Source organism: Clavelina lepadiformis, chromosome 6 (genome assembly GCF_947623445.1).
Source record: "Clavelina lepadiformis chromosome 6, kaClaLepa1.1, whole genome shotgun sequence".
In the NCBI taxonomy this organism is placed as follows: domain Eukaryota; kingdom Metazoa; phylum Chordata; class Ascidiacea; order Aplousobranchia; family Clavelinidae; genus Clavelina; species Clavelina lepadiformis.
In genome coordinates this window covers 19,843,415-19,859,978 of record NC_135245.1, presented here as the reverse complement: position 1 = coordinate 19,859,978, position 16,564 = coordinate 19,843,415, and the positions used below count along the sequence as shown (strand labels likewise).

The following is a 16,564-nucleotide window of genomic DNA, read 5'->3' as shown; positions in this document are numbered from 1 at the left end:
GACTAGATAGTGAATTGGAATTTTGACCTTTTGACGGCCAATTTGTCGCCGGTTAATTTGATCGCCGGCCAATTTATCGACGGTTAATTACATCGCCGGCCAATTTACGTCACGGTTAATTTGATCGCCAGCCAATTTGTTGCCGGTCAGTTGTCCACTACCAGTTGTCGCCGGTGAGTTTGTTCACGGTCACTTCTCGTGATCCCGGGAAATACATTCACAATAGAATATCATTAACGGGTTCTTTATCTCAAAGGCAAAATAACCTCAGCAATGTACAATAAGAATCGTCACAAATAAAGGTTTGTTTGTTAATCACAAAGTTGCCGCGCATCCAGTACGCGGTTAGGTTAGTTATTACGTCATGCTATGTCAGAACCTCTTTCATACAATCAGAGTTTGCCCTAACTAATTTCCGAATACATGACCAAAAAATAAAAATAAAAATCTGTAGGCCACCCATGATATTCAAATTCGTTACTAAGCTTGCTTTTTTTTATCAATCAACCACATATAAAGCTACTTCTTGCTTTCGAAGAAAACTTCTGTGACATTTTGCTGTGCTTATGTTTGCAATTAACATCGTTTTACTGCAGTTTCTTCCATAAGAAAACTCGGCTTTATTTTCTTTCTAAAGAACAGTTTAGAAAGAGCTTGTAACCAAAACTTTTCCTATAAAGGCTATAAATGCTACCTTTGTTGTTGTTGTTGCAATTACGTTTGAATAAGAAAATTTGTTTGGTTTCGTGAAAATACTATCTAGTGTTTATTTAGCAAAATGTTTAGTTTATAAAGGTTTGACACATCAAGGATTTTACTGCCCAGTCAATTCACGACCACCGTCCACTCTCAGACAACTTCCAGTGATCATCGTTGCTTTGTTTGATGCCAGGAACAAGATGGCGTCGACCACTTCTTCAACTTCCACATTTCTCTCATTGAGTGGATAGAGCTTGGCTTGCTGATTGAATATTTCATCATTTTGCTCCTTTGAAATGCCAACTTTTAACAGAATGTCGGTCTCCACTGTTCCTGGGCTGTTTTACAATAAAAATTGCTGTAAATTTAACATTCTCCATTAACATAAGGCTAAGTACAAGCCACATCATCATACAAAAGCATCATTATTTCATGCATGTCTGGGTTAGGCTCTTTTGCAACTTACTTGACCGCGTTTACTCTGATCCCATCTTTAGCGAGTTCTGCTGAAAAAAATGTTAGGTTATGGGCCTGTGTCTCAGTAACAGTGACAAATTGTAGCTTTTAGGCTGTTCTTTTTCAACGAACTTACCGAAAGCTGCAGCTTTAGTTAAATGATCGCAAGCAGCTTTGCTTGTGGTGTAAATGATATTTAGTGGCAAGCAATACATGTTGCTCGCTATACTGGATACGTTCACCACACAACCTGTCATATAAAAACGTTAAATTGCACCAGATAGCTGAATTGCGTAGAAAATTAAAAATTTTAGCTGTGAGCTTTTTATGAATTAAGTTTTGTTGTTGTCTTCCCACCTTTGGATTTTTCCAAATATGGAAGAGCGAGTTTAGTGAGATAAAGAACAGCTCTGACATTGACGTTGAAACATCGATCAAATTTATCCAGTTCAAACTAGGAAAAGAATTCGTTTACTTCCAACGATCAAACTCAAATTCATTGAGTTGAATGTTTTTACGTTTTCTATTAGAGTCCATTCGGAACAACCAGCGTTGTTGACCAAAACATGCATTTCCCCAAACTTATCAGCGGTCTCTTTTATAATCTTTTCCATGTCATCTTGCTTTGAAACATCACCAACAACTTCCAAGACCTGTAAAGTTAATATCGGTATTAACTTAACATGTACAAGCCTATATAAAGCGTCATGTTGGGCGATAATCTTAATCTTTTCTATTGTTGGTAATCTCCAAAATGTGTTTAGTTCTAAGAGTTTCTTACATCTTTTGCTCCAAGCTTCTTACATTCATCGGCAACTTGAGCAAGTCTTTCTTCATTACGACCAGTCAGGCTAAGCAAAGCTCCATGTTTGGAAAATCCTTTTGCTGTGGCTGCTCCAATACCACTGGATGCGCCTTAATATTTAAAACTTCTTTTTAATTCATTGAATGCAACACCAAAAGTAGGCCTATAATTAAAAACTTTACTCCGAGCTATAAGAATGGGCTTGTTTGCTAACAGTTCAGTCCATTGACTTAAAATATTTTCTGAATGAATGTTTTAAGTGGAATAAAATAAACGATACGAATCTGTGAAAACGTTTCTACCACCCAATTGAATCAAAAAGCTTACCTGTAACCAATACAACCTTCGACTCAAATTCGCTCATGTCCACAAGAGTTCTGTCTCGCTAAAAGTTTTGCCGATGTAGTTCGAAGTGACTGTAAAGCCTACATCGCCTGGAGCCATGACTGTGGTAAATAATATCGTGATCTGTCAAACTGTGCATTGTAAGACATATGCAGGAAGTTGTTGGGAAAATTACGAGTCGTAGTGTATATGGAGTCAGCAGTCAATAGCAGAAATTAAAAAAAGCGTTTTTTTGCATTTTCACTCGCTCGTCTATCATCAGCTCTTAAGTGTGAGCTAGTTGTTGAGGTTAGTAGTTAGGCCTTGAACCTCACAGCTTTGGGCAATAAATTTCTAACATGATTGTTGGTCACAATATACAGAAAGACAACCTTTAATTTTTCCTGACCAACGCTTCTTCATTCGTCGCGAGTTCGTTCGAAATCGCGACCCCATTTCCCCTAGAATCTTGAGAATACGCACAGATTGAAACTTATTTGTCCATTTCTGTTTCAAACGTAGAGTACATTTAACACATATTACTAACACGAAGTAGCTGTAGTCGAAACTACTTTAGATAAAACTTCACTGGTGCTTTCAGAGTTTTTTTTTGGACAAAATTAGTTTCCGGCGTAAACTGAGCTTCTTGCAAACTACAAAACTCGTTGTGCTTCTTGGAAAACTGTTGATACTATCACGGTAAATTCTAACACTTTTTCCAATAAAGTAACCAGTTGGATTCGACTCAACTGTAACAAGTTGTTTGATGACCCACGTTTAAAATATTATCAGCTTAATCGCTTTGACCATACAGTCTAGAAATACTTTGGAATCATTTCATAATGAAGAAAAACAGGGAAATACAAAATAAAAACAAAGGGAACAGAACAACAAAAACCGCTCAAAAAGATGCAAGCAAGGCTTTTAAGTTTCTGGAAATATTAAAGAGATATTTGAACTCTGACAGATCTGTGCCGACAAACACAAGCAGAATTAAATGGTAGATCAACATAATTAGAAAATAGTTGAGCATAGCACATGAATTAGTCATGGAAAAGAAAAGTTAAAGGCAACCGCTGTACTACGCTCATTGAAGACAAGTGAGGTCTATATGACGTCAGCACCCTGCTGTGTTTCAATTATATTTATATGACAGTGACGTCATACAAGTCCAGCGTCTTTCGCCATGCCGTAGAAGATTGATTGTTGTTTGATGAGTTGGGAGGGAGATTCAAATTCTTTCAACTCTCCCGCGTCCAAAACCATAATTCTGGAAGAAATTGAAGTTTGAAACTTTGAACGAAGCATTGTGATAAATAGTAAGCAAGTTACCTGTCATAATCCATGATTGTGTTCAATCTATGAGCGATTGTGACGACGGTGCATTCCCTGAACTGAGTGCGAATGGTCTGTTGTATCAGGTCGTCTGTCTTCAAATCCACTGCAGCTGTCGCCTCATCTAGCACCAATATCTTTGTCTTACGTAACAATGCTCGAGCCAAACACACCAATTGTCGCTGACCAACGCTGTGACGTAATCGAAGTACAAATGTCACAAACCGGAGACATTTACGTCACAAAGTTTCATTCAAAGTGAAAGAACCTCAAGTTGTCGCCTCCTTCCGCGCAGAGATGTTCAAGTTTGTCAGGGAGCTCACTCACAAAATCTTTCAAGTGGGCGTGGCGCAAACTGTCCCATATCTCATCGTCACTGTACAGGTCAAAGGGGTCAAGGTTCATGCGCAGTGAACCGGAAAATAACACGGGGTCCTGTAAAGCCAGGTTTTAACTCATTAGGAAAGCGATTTAAAATATGTGGTTGGAGCACATTTGGTAGCCTGCATGCCTGGGGTATTATGGTCAGTTTTCTGCGAAGATTGTGGAGTCCAATGGTCGAAATATCAACGTCGTCGATTAAAATGCGCCCACCAGCGGGCTCAATCAAGCGGAACAAGGCGAGAGTAAGGGAAGATTTCCCGGCACCAGTTCTTCCAACAATCCCCACCTAAGCATCGAAAGATGACGTTCTTTTTATTATTTGTTAAGAAATGCAGGTGGCTTCAACAATTAGGTAAAATTAAGCATTTCGAAAAAAAATTAACAAGAATCGAATGTCAGGAATATCCTCGTCTAGATTCTGTTGATCTTTCCTTTCTATGTCTGATACAAACCTTTTCCCCGGGTCTTATATCGCACGAAATATTCCTCAGCACAAGATCGAGCCCTTCTCTATATCTGGTGGAATATTTTTCAAACCGAATCTCTCCTTTCATCGGCCATTTACTAGGTGGCACAGTTTCATGGATTTCCCAAGCAGCCTGGAAAAATGTCACGGTTACGCTTGGATGAATTTGCTTGAAATGGTCACGCTTGAGTGGTTACCTCTTTTTCCTCATCGGCGTATTCCTTTAGTCTCTCAACTGCAACGATGTGGATTTCTGTTTCGCTGGTTTGCCGAACCATCCAGTTGAGCATAATCGTGATCTGCGGGTAGATCAGAACAGTCAGAAGAACCAGACTTAAAACTTTTTGCAATGATTATATCTACATAACATCGCATTCTGCAAATAAGAAAAGATGAAAGTAGGAAGAGCAAACCTGCAGAGCATATGAGAGCGACAATCCAGCCAGACCACCAGAGATTGTTCCTCTGCTTAAGACGGCAAAAAGTGCAGCAAAGAAGACGATTGCATTTCCAATAACATCAAGTCTTATTGCAAGCCATCTGTGCAAATTGACTAAAGTTAGTTCAAGTGTTAAAAATTTAAGAACAGTCAGTTAGTTAGGGTATTGTAGTTACCTGTTTGATATAATGTTTGGGTAATAGCACCGTTGATTGAAGTCGACTTTACTCTCAGAGTCCAGGATAAATCTCCTCTGATGTTGATAGGCGCGAATGCTTGACACACCTGACAAGGTCTCGCTAAAATGCGAATAAATCGGAGACCGAGTCACTGACTCCAAGCGTTTGAGTTGTCGAGAAGTACGAACGTAGAAGCGCTGGAAATAACAACAAAGACAGATGCTTAAATATTCAGGGTCTAGCTATTAGTCAGTGTTTCTAAGATCACAACATCATTTGCATTCAGCTTATTCTTACCTCAAATAACTATGAGACCATATTCTAACAAGCTTTCTAAAGTGGTTTCTTTACTCAAACAGTCTTTTGCGTTTACAAAACGTTACAAATAATATACTGAAGGGCATTTAGTGCTAATTGAATGACTAGTCCTGGCTACAGAATGCAACTTAAGCTAAGTGTGAAACTTTCACAATCTGTTCATCAGTTCACTTAACCAATTTTTTGCCTTTAAAGAGTCACAGATGTAGAACTCACCTGGATAACAAAATAAAGCACTCCAATAGGCACAATGACAATTCCAAATTGTACAGTAGAATACATGATGACAACAATGATTCCAACACAGTTCCACATACACTCCATCATGTTCTTTATTGAGAGTGGCAGCATTTCATCAAGTGTGTAGACATCCTAGACATTTAATTTTTTTGATTACCTGAAAAATTTCTAAGCTGTTGGCAGACGTTACGGTGCGTTTTTATAATGACTGCTACCAACATAAAATGATAAGTATCTATCAAAGTGTTACAACAGCAGATAGAGATTGTAGATGAAAATCCTCCAAACTATATGAATTGATATTTTCCTATCAAAGCCCTACTCACCTTCGAGAATCGATTGATAATTCTTCCAATCGGAGTTGTGTCGAAAAATCTTATCGGAGTCCGAAAGATATTCATTAAAACTTTCTCGTGGACTAACTTTGTGGCGTGAATGCAACCCATAGTTATAAAGAGAGTATCCAAAAACGTGAAAAAAACTATAAAAAACAAACAAATATTTGACAGTCAGTATAGTGCAAGTCATTGACATCTTCTAAATCACTACCTTGAAAGAAACCAAACATCCCGTAAACGCCGAGTCTCAAATCAGTCTTTAATCGTGATTGGTTAACTTGAAGTGTATCATCATCTTCTGACCAATCACTGAGCCATACAGATGCACTTATCTTGGAGGCCTGCGGTCCCATAAACCATGTTAACAATTTTATGCAAATAAAAGTAGAAGCATTAATTTAATTTCATCATCTGCAAGCTGTTTAAGTGGATTTAGAAATGCAAAGTTATGCCTCCAACTTAATCTGTTCCATATAGATATCATACCATCTCACCTGGAAGAGCATTTCAACAATGAGAATGACGATGCACATGAGTGGTCCAACTGCTTTCAAGTAAACGGCGATGACGTCAAACTTGACCTGGATTGAGCAAGTTGAAAGTGCACAAGTAGAATTATGTTTGATATTTAAACGTACACTAGAAGTCGCTTGTTGTGACCATCTGGAGCCAGACCATCGCGATTCTAACGCTCAAATTATCACAAAAATCAAAGCTACTATAACCAGACTTGGGCAGGCAAAATTGATTGTAAAATGACCAAAAAGCATTGGTCATTTGTACTTCAACCGTATGTTTTACGCCAAAAACTCAAACTTTGTCAACAGTTACACGATAAGAAAACATTTGACTTTGTTATCATTCAACATCATCTGTCATCGAACGACACAGCACACATAAACATGAGTGCATGAAGAATTGCATGTACAGAAAAAAAGGCAAAGAAAAAATTGAAGGATGCCCATGAATTAAACGAAAACGTCCCAATGCAGAGCACAGCGGTAAGGAGGGGGAGAAAATAGTATAAAAGAGGAGTATTCATAGTATTCAAAAATGATTACATTACACAAGAATTTTCATGTCAAAAAATTCAGGACAGCACCAAAATAGTCATAAATAGCGGCTTGTTGTGATATCTGTGTTCACATGAAGTGGCTTCAACTGTATTACCATAAAAAACATGTATTAGGACCGAACGAATTTTCTTGGGACTATGCCAAAAAAAGAAACAAAACTGCACTGAATAATAAAAACAGAAATTCTCACCGATCCAATTTGTAAAGTTTCTGTGTCAATCAACTTTCCATCTTTGTTCGATTCTTTTTTCATTTTTTTCAACATATTTTCCCTTTTGGGTTTCAGTGTAGCTCCAGTTTTACAACCACCTCCTTGTCTAAAATTATAACAGACATATATCTAATGTTATCAATGCAATAAAGAGCATTACACACACGCAGTAAAGCTGTTACACCTGACACCGGTAATAGAAATCAGCTAAAACCGCAGCTTAGCTTCTGACGAAACAAATAAATAAAATTGAGTTAACAATAAAGCACTAACATGTAAAGCTTTCGAATGCTGTGACGTAATTCATCTTTGATGATTTCATCAGTGACATCAACATTGTTTCTTTCAAGTAACACATCATCAGATGTTGATGGAACAGAAGACAAGTCATCACCACCAACAACCTCCACTGAAATAATGACAAAGACTTAACCCATTAAAAGTTAGCTAAATATTTAATACAGTGGAAGTCTATAAACTCCAATTTGAAACAATCGATTAAATTAATTTGAGTTATCTGAAGTTAAAATAGGCGTTGAAGTTAAAATGACCGCAAACAACCCTTAAAGCGTGACTAGGTAACAATAGAGGCATTTTAGCAATAAATTAAAGCGCATTTTGGTCGTGTTTTTTTTTATGAAAAGATGAAAAAAATTAAAGCCAATAACTCTAGGACCTAGGCCTCAACATGCTAGAATAGCCTAATTACTATTGTTTAATTGTTCTTAAATGCTGTAGACCAAAGTCTACAAGTTAAGGTGAAGAGGAAATAAATAACGAAATTCAAAAATTAAATTTCAGCATTTCTAGCCTACAACAAGCCATTGACGAAGAAAATCAAAAAGATGTTTTAAAAATTCAAGCAAACGTGTTGATGTGACAATCGTTTAATAGGCGGCGATTCTCACGAACGAGAGTATAATCAAGACTTCCACAACAAGCTTTGGACATTATTACCATCAAGTGTGGTCTAAAACTTTTCAATTTCTATCTCTTGTAAAATGTATACCAGTAAGTTTTAAAATACTAAAAGACGGTGGTGAACTTTCGTAAACATTATCGTGAAAAAGTTACCTTCTTCTTCTTTTTCTTCTTGATCATCTTGCTTGGTTGCGTATTCATCGAGAAACTTAGAAAAGTCTTCACCGCGCTTCATCAGTTCATCGTAGGTTCCAACTTCCGAAATACGACCTCCTTCCAAGACAATGATGCAATCCACATGAGGGAGATATTGCACACCATGGGTCACCAATAGCCGAGTCTGGTAAATTGAAAATTTGTTTATATTGACAAGTTAAATTTACTTTGAGCCAAATAAAGTAGTAACAATGTTTTTATGTCACTTCCGATATATCTGATGAAATCTCACTTTATTTTTAAGCAATCCTCTTTTTCCGATAACTTTCTCAAAAATGTGTTTTCCAATGTGGGAGTCAACCGCAGAGAGCGGATCATCGAGGAAATAGACATCAGCGTCGTTGAAGATGGCTCGTGCCAGGGACACTCTCTGCTTCTGGCCGCCACTTAAGTTTATGCCCTGGATAGATTCAACTTTTTCAAAACATTACTTCATGAACTTGCATTTTCAACATTTGTTCAAAACTGATAAAGATTGTACAACACCAACTTATATTAACAATTTAACATTATAAAACAATTGTTCGAATTGTTGATAAAGTTTCTGATTTGATTTTATTTAACTTGTGCCACCTTTTCACCAATTTCAGTTTGATCACCGGCTTGTAAAATCTCAAGATCAGGTCCAAGTGCAGTTGCTTTCACAATTTTTTCATAAAACTCAACTTCGTCCAAAGGTTCATCGTGTTTTGAAAACGAAGTGGTTACGATGTTGTGACCAGAGACTGAACTTCTACCAAACGTTATGTTCTCTTTTAAAGTAGCGTTTTGTATCCACGCCTGCTGTGGAACGTAAGCTACTGAACCCTGAAAACCAAAATAATTGTTCGATAATAAAACAGATAAAATAAACACATTAGCAAAGCAAAGTGGAACAGCAATCTTGTTAAACAAACCTTGACACCGACGTATCCGTTGCGTTTGTCCATTTCTCCCAACAATGCAGAAATTAACGAGGATTTTCCAGATCCGACATGACCAACTATCGCAACAAGTTGTCCAGGTTTTACAGCCAGGCTGATTCTACAAAAAAATGTTAACTCAAAAATTAATTCAGCTGGAATATTTCAATTGATTTTATCGCACCATAACTTACTCGTTTAGCACAGGATCTGAGGAATGGTCCCAGCTAAAAGTCCCCTTTTCGATTGTCACCTGGTCATCTGAAACAAACACTTATAGTTAAATAAAGGTCACAATAAGAAAGCACAGGTGGTTAATTTCAACTTTACAAATAATGTGCAAGCTAGGAAAATACCAGTTGCGGTACTTAAAAATTTTAAAACTCGAACCAGTGTGAGGATTACGGTCCACTGCATCAGGGTTGATCTCTGGGCTGAGCAGATATTTCGTGATTCTTTTGATTGAGACTTGAGCCTTGGGCAAGAAAAAATACAGAATAAAGAACTTAGAAGTGGGCATAGCTAGACAAGAAGTTTTGAGCAGAAATGGTGCTCAAACTAAGAACATATTTAAAGCAGCATAAAACGAAAAGCAATGAAACAAATTTGTCACCTGTACAATAGAAGTGATAGTTGTAGGAAACATCGTTAACGGGTACTCAAGTATATTGTAAAGTGAAAGAGACACGAAAGCTGTCTGTGAATCGAGGACATTGTTGGGGTCAATCGCAAGATAAAGTCCAAATGATGTAAACGACGCCTGGAACGGAATATTTTGATTTATTTATTGCAACAACACAACACATTCTGCAACATATGATTGACAAGTGTTGAGCCTAAAACCAAACATATGGTTTATAATCAAAACATTTATTTGTGTTATTTATAAATTAACAAACCCCTCACACCAAAGTTACTTAGATGTAAAAAAATGTGGCATTCCTGGAGATCGTACTTGGTGAGGAAAAACGCAAAACAAATTAAATATTTTAAGCATTGGTGCGTTAGCAAAGAATAAATATATTCATTATTTCTATTTGTACCTACAACTTTTTCAGTGCAATGTAACAAATAGTTTACATCAATGATTTTTTGCTGGCCTACAAAAACGGCACTTTTATTCCTTTCTCTTATTTACGAAGTGAAAAAAAATAAATTCTAATCACAATATCTTTGAATCAAACTGAGAACATAACAAAGGGGTTTTGGGTTATAGTCAGGCAGAGGCAGTCTTGGCAGACACGTGGCAGTCTTGGCTGTGCTATTTCGTATGTGGTACATGTGGTTGTTGCAGTTTATTCAGTTCATAACCGTTAGTTAATTAGTTAATTACACTTTTATGCTGCTGGTCTTCATTTCTTCATCTTTTAATAGATTCAAAACTTAAAAAGGTTGAAGACCATTGATTCATATCCCCACTTAAACAAAATAAAGTTAAATGACTTAACTTACAATAAATGGAGAACATGTATAAAAAAAGCTGCTGATAGCTTTCAAATAAGCCATCCTTCTTGATAAGTTTAGTTCGATTTTACGAATGGTCAAAACTTGTTCCTCAAACGAGGGTTCCCACGCATACAACTTCAACACCTTCAAAAATATAAAAATGGAACCAATTTCAGTTTGGTTCAAATCACTTACAACACAATCCACGATAAATGCGTAACACTTATGACATCATAGTGGTACCTTTATTCCATTTAGAATTTCGTTCATGAGCTTAATCCTCTTGTCTTTATACTTCATGTTTTCTGTCGAGATTTTTTTCATATTTTTAATGATAACTCCATTGATTGGAATGACTATGATCATAACAGCAAGACCCGCCAAGACTGCAATTCCTAAAACCTGACAAGGAAATGAAAGTAGAATATTTCATTTCAATAAGAATTAAGCCGCATCACCTAAATTTTATCCGGATGTTTCTTCTTGAACCGAGGAAAATCATTGCGAGAATTGCACTTGGCACAAGTTTTATTTGACAACTCAGTTTTGCTTGTTTGCCACAATCACTAAACAGGGCAAGGATTGTCGCTTAGGGTTGCTATTATGGTCAAGTAGGCCACCAAGTACACCAATGCTTTCTGATGGATCTCTTAAAAAAGTTAAATTTTAGAAACAAGGACAGACCTGCCAGAGGAAAACAAGAGCCAGGATGATCTGTAAAGGACCAGACCAGACAATATTGATGTAAGTCATCAAATCCATCAGACGCTGAGTGTCAGTTGACATCAAATTCACAATTTCTCCGACGGTTGACTCTTGTCGAGCTGCATTTGATAGCAGGAGTGCCTGCAGCATAAAATACCACACATTTCAGCATCGTCTATAATAACACAACTAATAACATAATGAGTTGAAATATCCTTCATTTATTTTGATTACAGTTGATTACAAGACAGCAACAGAAGTATTATCAGCTAAAACAGTGGTTCCTAAGTCTTTCAACTGTGTTTAACCCTACACCTACAAAAAACTACATTAAAAACTACTACATTGCTACCAAAATGTACATTGCTACTGGCAGACTTTATGTTAGTTAAGGTCTCGAACTACTGCCGATTGCAACTTACACGATTCCATGTAAAACCGACTCCATACGGGAGCATTAAATTTTTTACTATGGACTTTTTTAATGTTAATTAAAAGAAAATGCAAGGTTTCTAAGAACTGATCAAACAAGCCTAAAATTCATGGCAAAATTTCTGTTTAAAACAGCAGATAGAAAGCAAAAATCTCACTTTTTCATAAATAATTGACACCAAAGCTGTTCTCATTCGCATTCCAATGATCATGCACTTATGAAAATACTGTTGTATTGCTACAGCTTTTATCATGGCAACAGTAACCATCCCCACAGCTAAGACATAACCATGCCACGTAGGTAAAGACAAGTCCACGGTAAAACCAATCATGGCTCTGCAATGTAAATAGTAAAAATTTATATTTTAATTTGCAAACTTCAATGCTTCAAGATCACATCTAAGTCATGATAACAGGTTCGGTTCTCAAAATTTCAAAAAAAACTCAAAAAGAATTTCAAAAAGTCTCAAAAACTCAAAATTTTATTGTTAAGATCCTTCAATTGAGTCTAATCGGGTTCAACAAAAACGTTTTGTGTAAATTCTTGCATCATTGCCATGAGGATGATATTTAAAAAACTGAAGAATAAAACAAAATACTTACGAAAGCAAAATAGGAGAAAGAAACTGAACCGAGTCATTAAACAATTTTATCAGACAAGAAACTAATAAAGTTTTCCCAAATTGTTTTCCAAAAGCTTTTGCTAGTGATGGCTTGTAGTGACCATCATTACTGATATAGTCAACTTCTGATTTCTGTGAAAACATTACAAAATAAAAAATTTTCAAACATATTCATTACAAAGATTATGTTGTTATTCCACTACAGAATAGTCATGTTTCACAAAAGTTCAAAATCAAAAATTTCGGGGTCATACCATCTGCACTAAAGCCACCTTGTCGTCAACACTATTATATTCCTCCATGGCTTCATTCACATAACCATGCGGGGGATGTTTCTGCATTGACTTTCTGATGCAGATAAAATATAGAAATGCAGTAAAAAGTCAGCCTTCAAACAAAGTCTTGAAAATATAAAACATGTTTTCAAACTCAACCTGCTTTTCCCAAGTTCTTCGTTCCAGTATTGGTGCAAAGTAGGTCCTACGTTCTTGCTTTCATCGATTTCGTTCAATTTCCACAAGTCGTTTGATTCAAGAGCTTTCTTATAACCAAGCAGGATCAAACTGAAACAAATGAAAACAAAAATCATCAAAAACACAAATGAGAAAGCTCAATTGTCTTTCAACTTCCAATTTTAAAAGTTCACTTACGGATTAAACCAATTGAAGAAAAGTTTGCTGAGAAATGATGCGTAAGACTCTGGACAGCATTCCTGGATGATCGGATAAAAGACAAAGTTTTAATAGTTGTGATAAACGTAACAAAATAACTTGAATAAAAACCAGTGCTAAATACCTTTGGCTTGTACTTTGGTTCTGCAAACATGTTCAAACAAAATATGATGACAATCAAAGCAAAATAGATGAAAGTGGTCACATATTCAAAAGCATCCGAGTTTGCCTTTAAATAATAAAGAAGTCATTGCCAAGTCAAAACAAGCTTTTACTTTCAACCAGATGCATGGATGATGCTATCCACAAATTTTATTGGCAAGCGAGACCCCATTCAAAGTATCTTTTCACCTGTGACACTGATCTTATGCTCGCTGTGAATGGTACAATTGAACAAACGAGCAAAAGAAGCCAAAATAAGAAAAGGACACCGCTTGAAACTTGCCCCTTTTTCCTGGAGTAAATCAGCATCACTATGGACAAGCCCTGGAAAGCATCACTTTAAGTTTAAAACTGCACACATATCTGCTACCTATGGTGTTTGCATCCGTGGAATATATCCAGATGCATAAGTCACTTGTGAGATGTTAGAACAGCAAAAGATAAACAAGTTTTTTTAACTTTACCAGAACATATGCGATGATTGAAGGTGTCACATACGAAGAGATTGTATAAGTAATTGCATTTTGGTCAGTCTGGTAGACTCTGTAAAATAACTGGACCATCACCAACACCAGAAGCGAGAAAGTTGTAATCTGTAAAAACAAATCATCCAGTTATGGGCATGACACGGCAATAACTTAAGAAACTAAAAATCATTTCTGAATATCACCGACCACTCACCACTTTGGAGATGTGCAGCTTGGACCATTTTATCGGAGTTTTACTTGAGCTTCTCAGGTATAAAAAGTGATAAATTGAAAAAATAATTAGAAAGGCGCTTGGCACCCAAACCAGCACAGTGTCTTGGAAACACGGAGTAAAAGAAGGAAAACTTGCATTTAGCAGCGAAGGATCCTGGCAACAAAAACAGTGAGGATCAGTGTGAAGTGTGCAGTGGCATGTATTTTAACGAATCTGGTTGCGTGCAAGTGTCCACACATTCCACTACTGGTAACCGCTAAGAAATTAAAGAGTACTCAATGAAATAATTCTATACAAGCTAACGACTTTAATAACCACTGCCTTAGACCCTAGCGAACAGCGAGCAAAGCATAGTTACGTTTGCATCATTGCATGAATCTGTGAGCCGTAAAAATAAAAGACCCAGACACAAGATGTTATGTAGGGCGCTACAGTATTCTAAACATATCGGCCTAATATAGCTTTTACATCTTATCAATTACCCTACGCAAGAGTATGCCGGCGGTTAATATTTTACCTAAAGACTAAAAGAGTTTTGTTCTAAACAACCTTTTAACCGACTGCAATTGGCATTGACCAAGTCACTCATTTTTTCAAGAACTCTGAGAATTTTTTGTCTCAGCTCAGGTTATTTCCCTTTAATGAGTTCGTTTTTAAAATATCTTTTGTTAAATTTATTTGAATGTAAACTGCAACTTCAAAGTTCAAAAAAATATATTTAAAAAATTCAGACACTAGAATTGTCTTCATTGATTTGTACAAAATTGACAAAATTGTTAATAGGCTAATGCTTTCTGCACGTAAGACAGTGATTTCAATGTATCATATATGTCTTCAAAATAGCAAGTTGAATGATTTTCCTGAATTTTAATAAATTCCTTAAATTTCTAAACAACTTACCCAAAATGTTGAATTGCAGTAATCTTGAAGCCACTGCTCATCCATTGCTTGCTTTTGCCGCGTTGTTAAGCTTCAACGAACAAATGACGACTTTAAGAAAACACAAGGACCGGAAGATTAAAAGTTTAAAATTACAATGAAACCAAAAAGTTTACTCAACTTTTTCTCAGAGATGTGCTTTTGCTCAACTTAACTACGTAACTGCTAAAATTGAAAACTTACGCCGACGTTAATTTGACCAAATGTGAAAACGTTAAATTGTTTGTAAATGGACGCGATTCTAATCGAACGACAAATTCAGCATACGTCTTAAATCAAAGTAGAGTTAATGTAAATGTGGTTTAATTTTTCAAGTTCAAATGTCTTGGGCTACACGTATAAAGCAAAAACACGTCATAGTATTTTAGTTGCAGAAAGTGCCCGACTTTAGCTGAATTAAAAGTCCTTATCTCAATTCCTGGACTAATTAAAGTATTTCTAAATTTAAGCAATTAATAAGAACCTTAACTTTATGTAGGCTTTTTAATTAACAATCAAAGCAATTACTTCAATAATCCAAACTTTTAGAACCATCATAAGAACCGACTAATTTTAATTCTATCGGTGCTATCTTTTGCGAAGTGCAATTCCGCCAACATGCTGGTAGTCTATAGCTTACAGTACGTATCTGTAACGTAATAAGCCTAAATGTACATAAACTACCTTGTAGGCTATCGAAATCATTTTCGACACCGTAAGCTCCAGACTTTAAGGCTAATCAACATCTCTAGCACGTATTTCCTGAAATGTTTAGTCAAACTGATTGGATGCCAGTTTTCGAATGTCAGCAACGGGTCGTGTTAGCAACACATGATTTCGCTTGAGATTCTGTCACGAAAACCATTTGTTATAACCAAATCACTAATCTAATTAAATCATTAGCCGAGTTACACATGTTTAATTTTACCGACTGACCAACCCAGCTTGGTTAACTCGCTTGTGCCTGCGCCCTTTGACTTATTCAGTCATCAGAATAAAAACTGTTAGTTGCGAGTAATATTGTTAGACATTAGTCACTAGTTGTCGTCGTTTGGAAAAATCATCAATCCTTTGCGGACAACTTTTTATAAAAAAAGAAAAAACTTTCCATGTCGCCCACATTATGTTACCCAATATGCACTTGGCAAAATATAGCATCGCTAGAATTTAAATTAGTCGGCACTTATGATGGTTCTAAAAGTTTAGGTTAGTTTGGAAGACGCTGTTTCCATTGTCTTCCAAGTTGTGTCGTTATAATTATATTTCTGCTATTTACCGCGTTATTACATAACGTCATACTTGCTATAAGCTCAATCTCAGTTCACGGTATAATTGCAAACTTATCGAAGAATAGTTGATTGACGATCAGTTCCGTAAACATGTTTATCTGCACCATTGACCTCGTGTTAACAGCATCGTTTTTCTAAAAATAGACTATGTTGATTGGCATTTGTTTCCTTTTAATGAAAATTTCTAACTTAATTGAAATTATCACCTGACCTGTAAAACTTCGAGTATAAAAGTCCAAATCATTTCCTGTTATTGATAAACGCATGGCGCCTCAAGTTGAAATTCTGTTTCTTTATTATCTTCTTC

General features: G+C 36.3%; 2 protein-coding genes across 2 annotated transcripts; both read right to left on the bottom strand.

Annotated features, from left to right (window-relative positions):
• Positions 1-449: 449 nt before the first annotated feature.
• Positions 450-2,419, bottom strand: LOC143463191 (putative oxidoreductase TM_0325). The gene is made up of 7 exons (XM_076961599.1): positions 2,288-2,419; positions 1,937-2,070; positions 1,674-1,808; positions 1,513-1,609; positions 1,292-1,405; positions 1,166-1,202; positions 450-1,037 (listed from the first exon to the last, which is right to left on the bottom strand). The coding sequence occupies exons 1-7, from the start codon at positions 2,322-2,324 to the stop codon at positions 815-817; spliced, it is 777 nt and encodes a 258-aa protein (XP_076817714.1). The 5' UTR covers positions 2,325-2,419; the 3' UTR covers positions 450-814.
• Positions 2,420-2,546: 127 nt separating this feature from the next.
• On the bottom strand, positions 2,547-15,093 carry LOC143463190 (multidrug resistance-associated protein 1-like). The gene is made up of 34 exons (XM_076961598.1): positions 14,951-15,093; positions 14,030-14,203; positions 13,813-13,941; positions 13,538-13,672; positions 13,311-13,415; positions 13,166-13,227; positions 12,950-13,078; positions 12,770-12,863; positions 12,496-12,647; positions 12,051-12,228; positions 11,440-11,601; positions 10,999-11,157; positions 10,762-10,899; positions 9,923-10,069; positions 9,700-9,784; positions 9,504-9,570; positions 9,304-9,430; positions 8,981-9,214; positions 8,640-8,807; positions 8,345-8,531; positions 7,544-7,679; positions 7,250-7,376; positions 6,478-6,564; positions 6,195-6,324; positions 5,972-6,126; positions 5,622-5,777; positions 5,085-5,284; positions 4,883-5,009; positions 4,667-4,768; positions 4,456-4,602; positions 4,131-4,289; positions 3,888-4,054; positions 3,617-3,811; positions 2,547-3,554 (listed from the first exon to the last, which is right to left on the bottom strand). The coding sequence occupies exons 1-34, from the start codon at positions 14,993-14,995 to the stop codon at positions 3,446-3,448; spliced, it is 4,674 nt and encodes a 1,557-aa protein (XP_076817713.1). The 5' UTR covers positions 14,996-15,093; the 3' UTR covers positions 2,547-3,445.
• Positions 15,094-16,564: the final 1,471 nt, after the last annotated feature.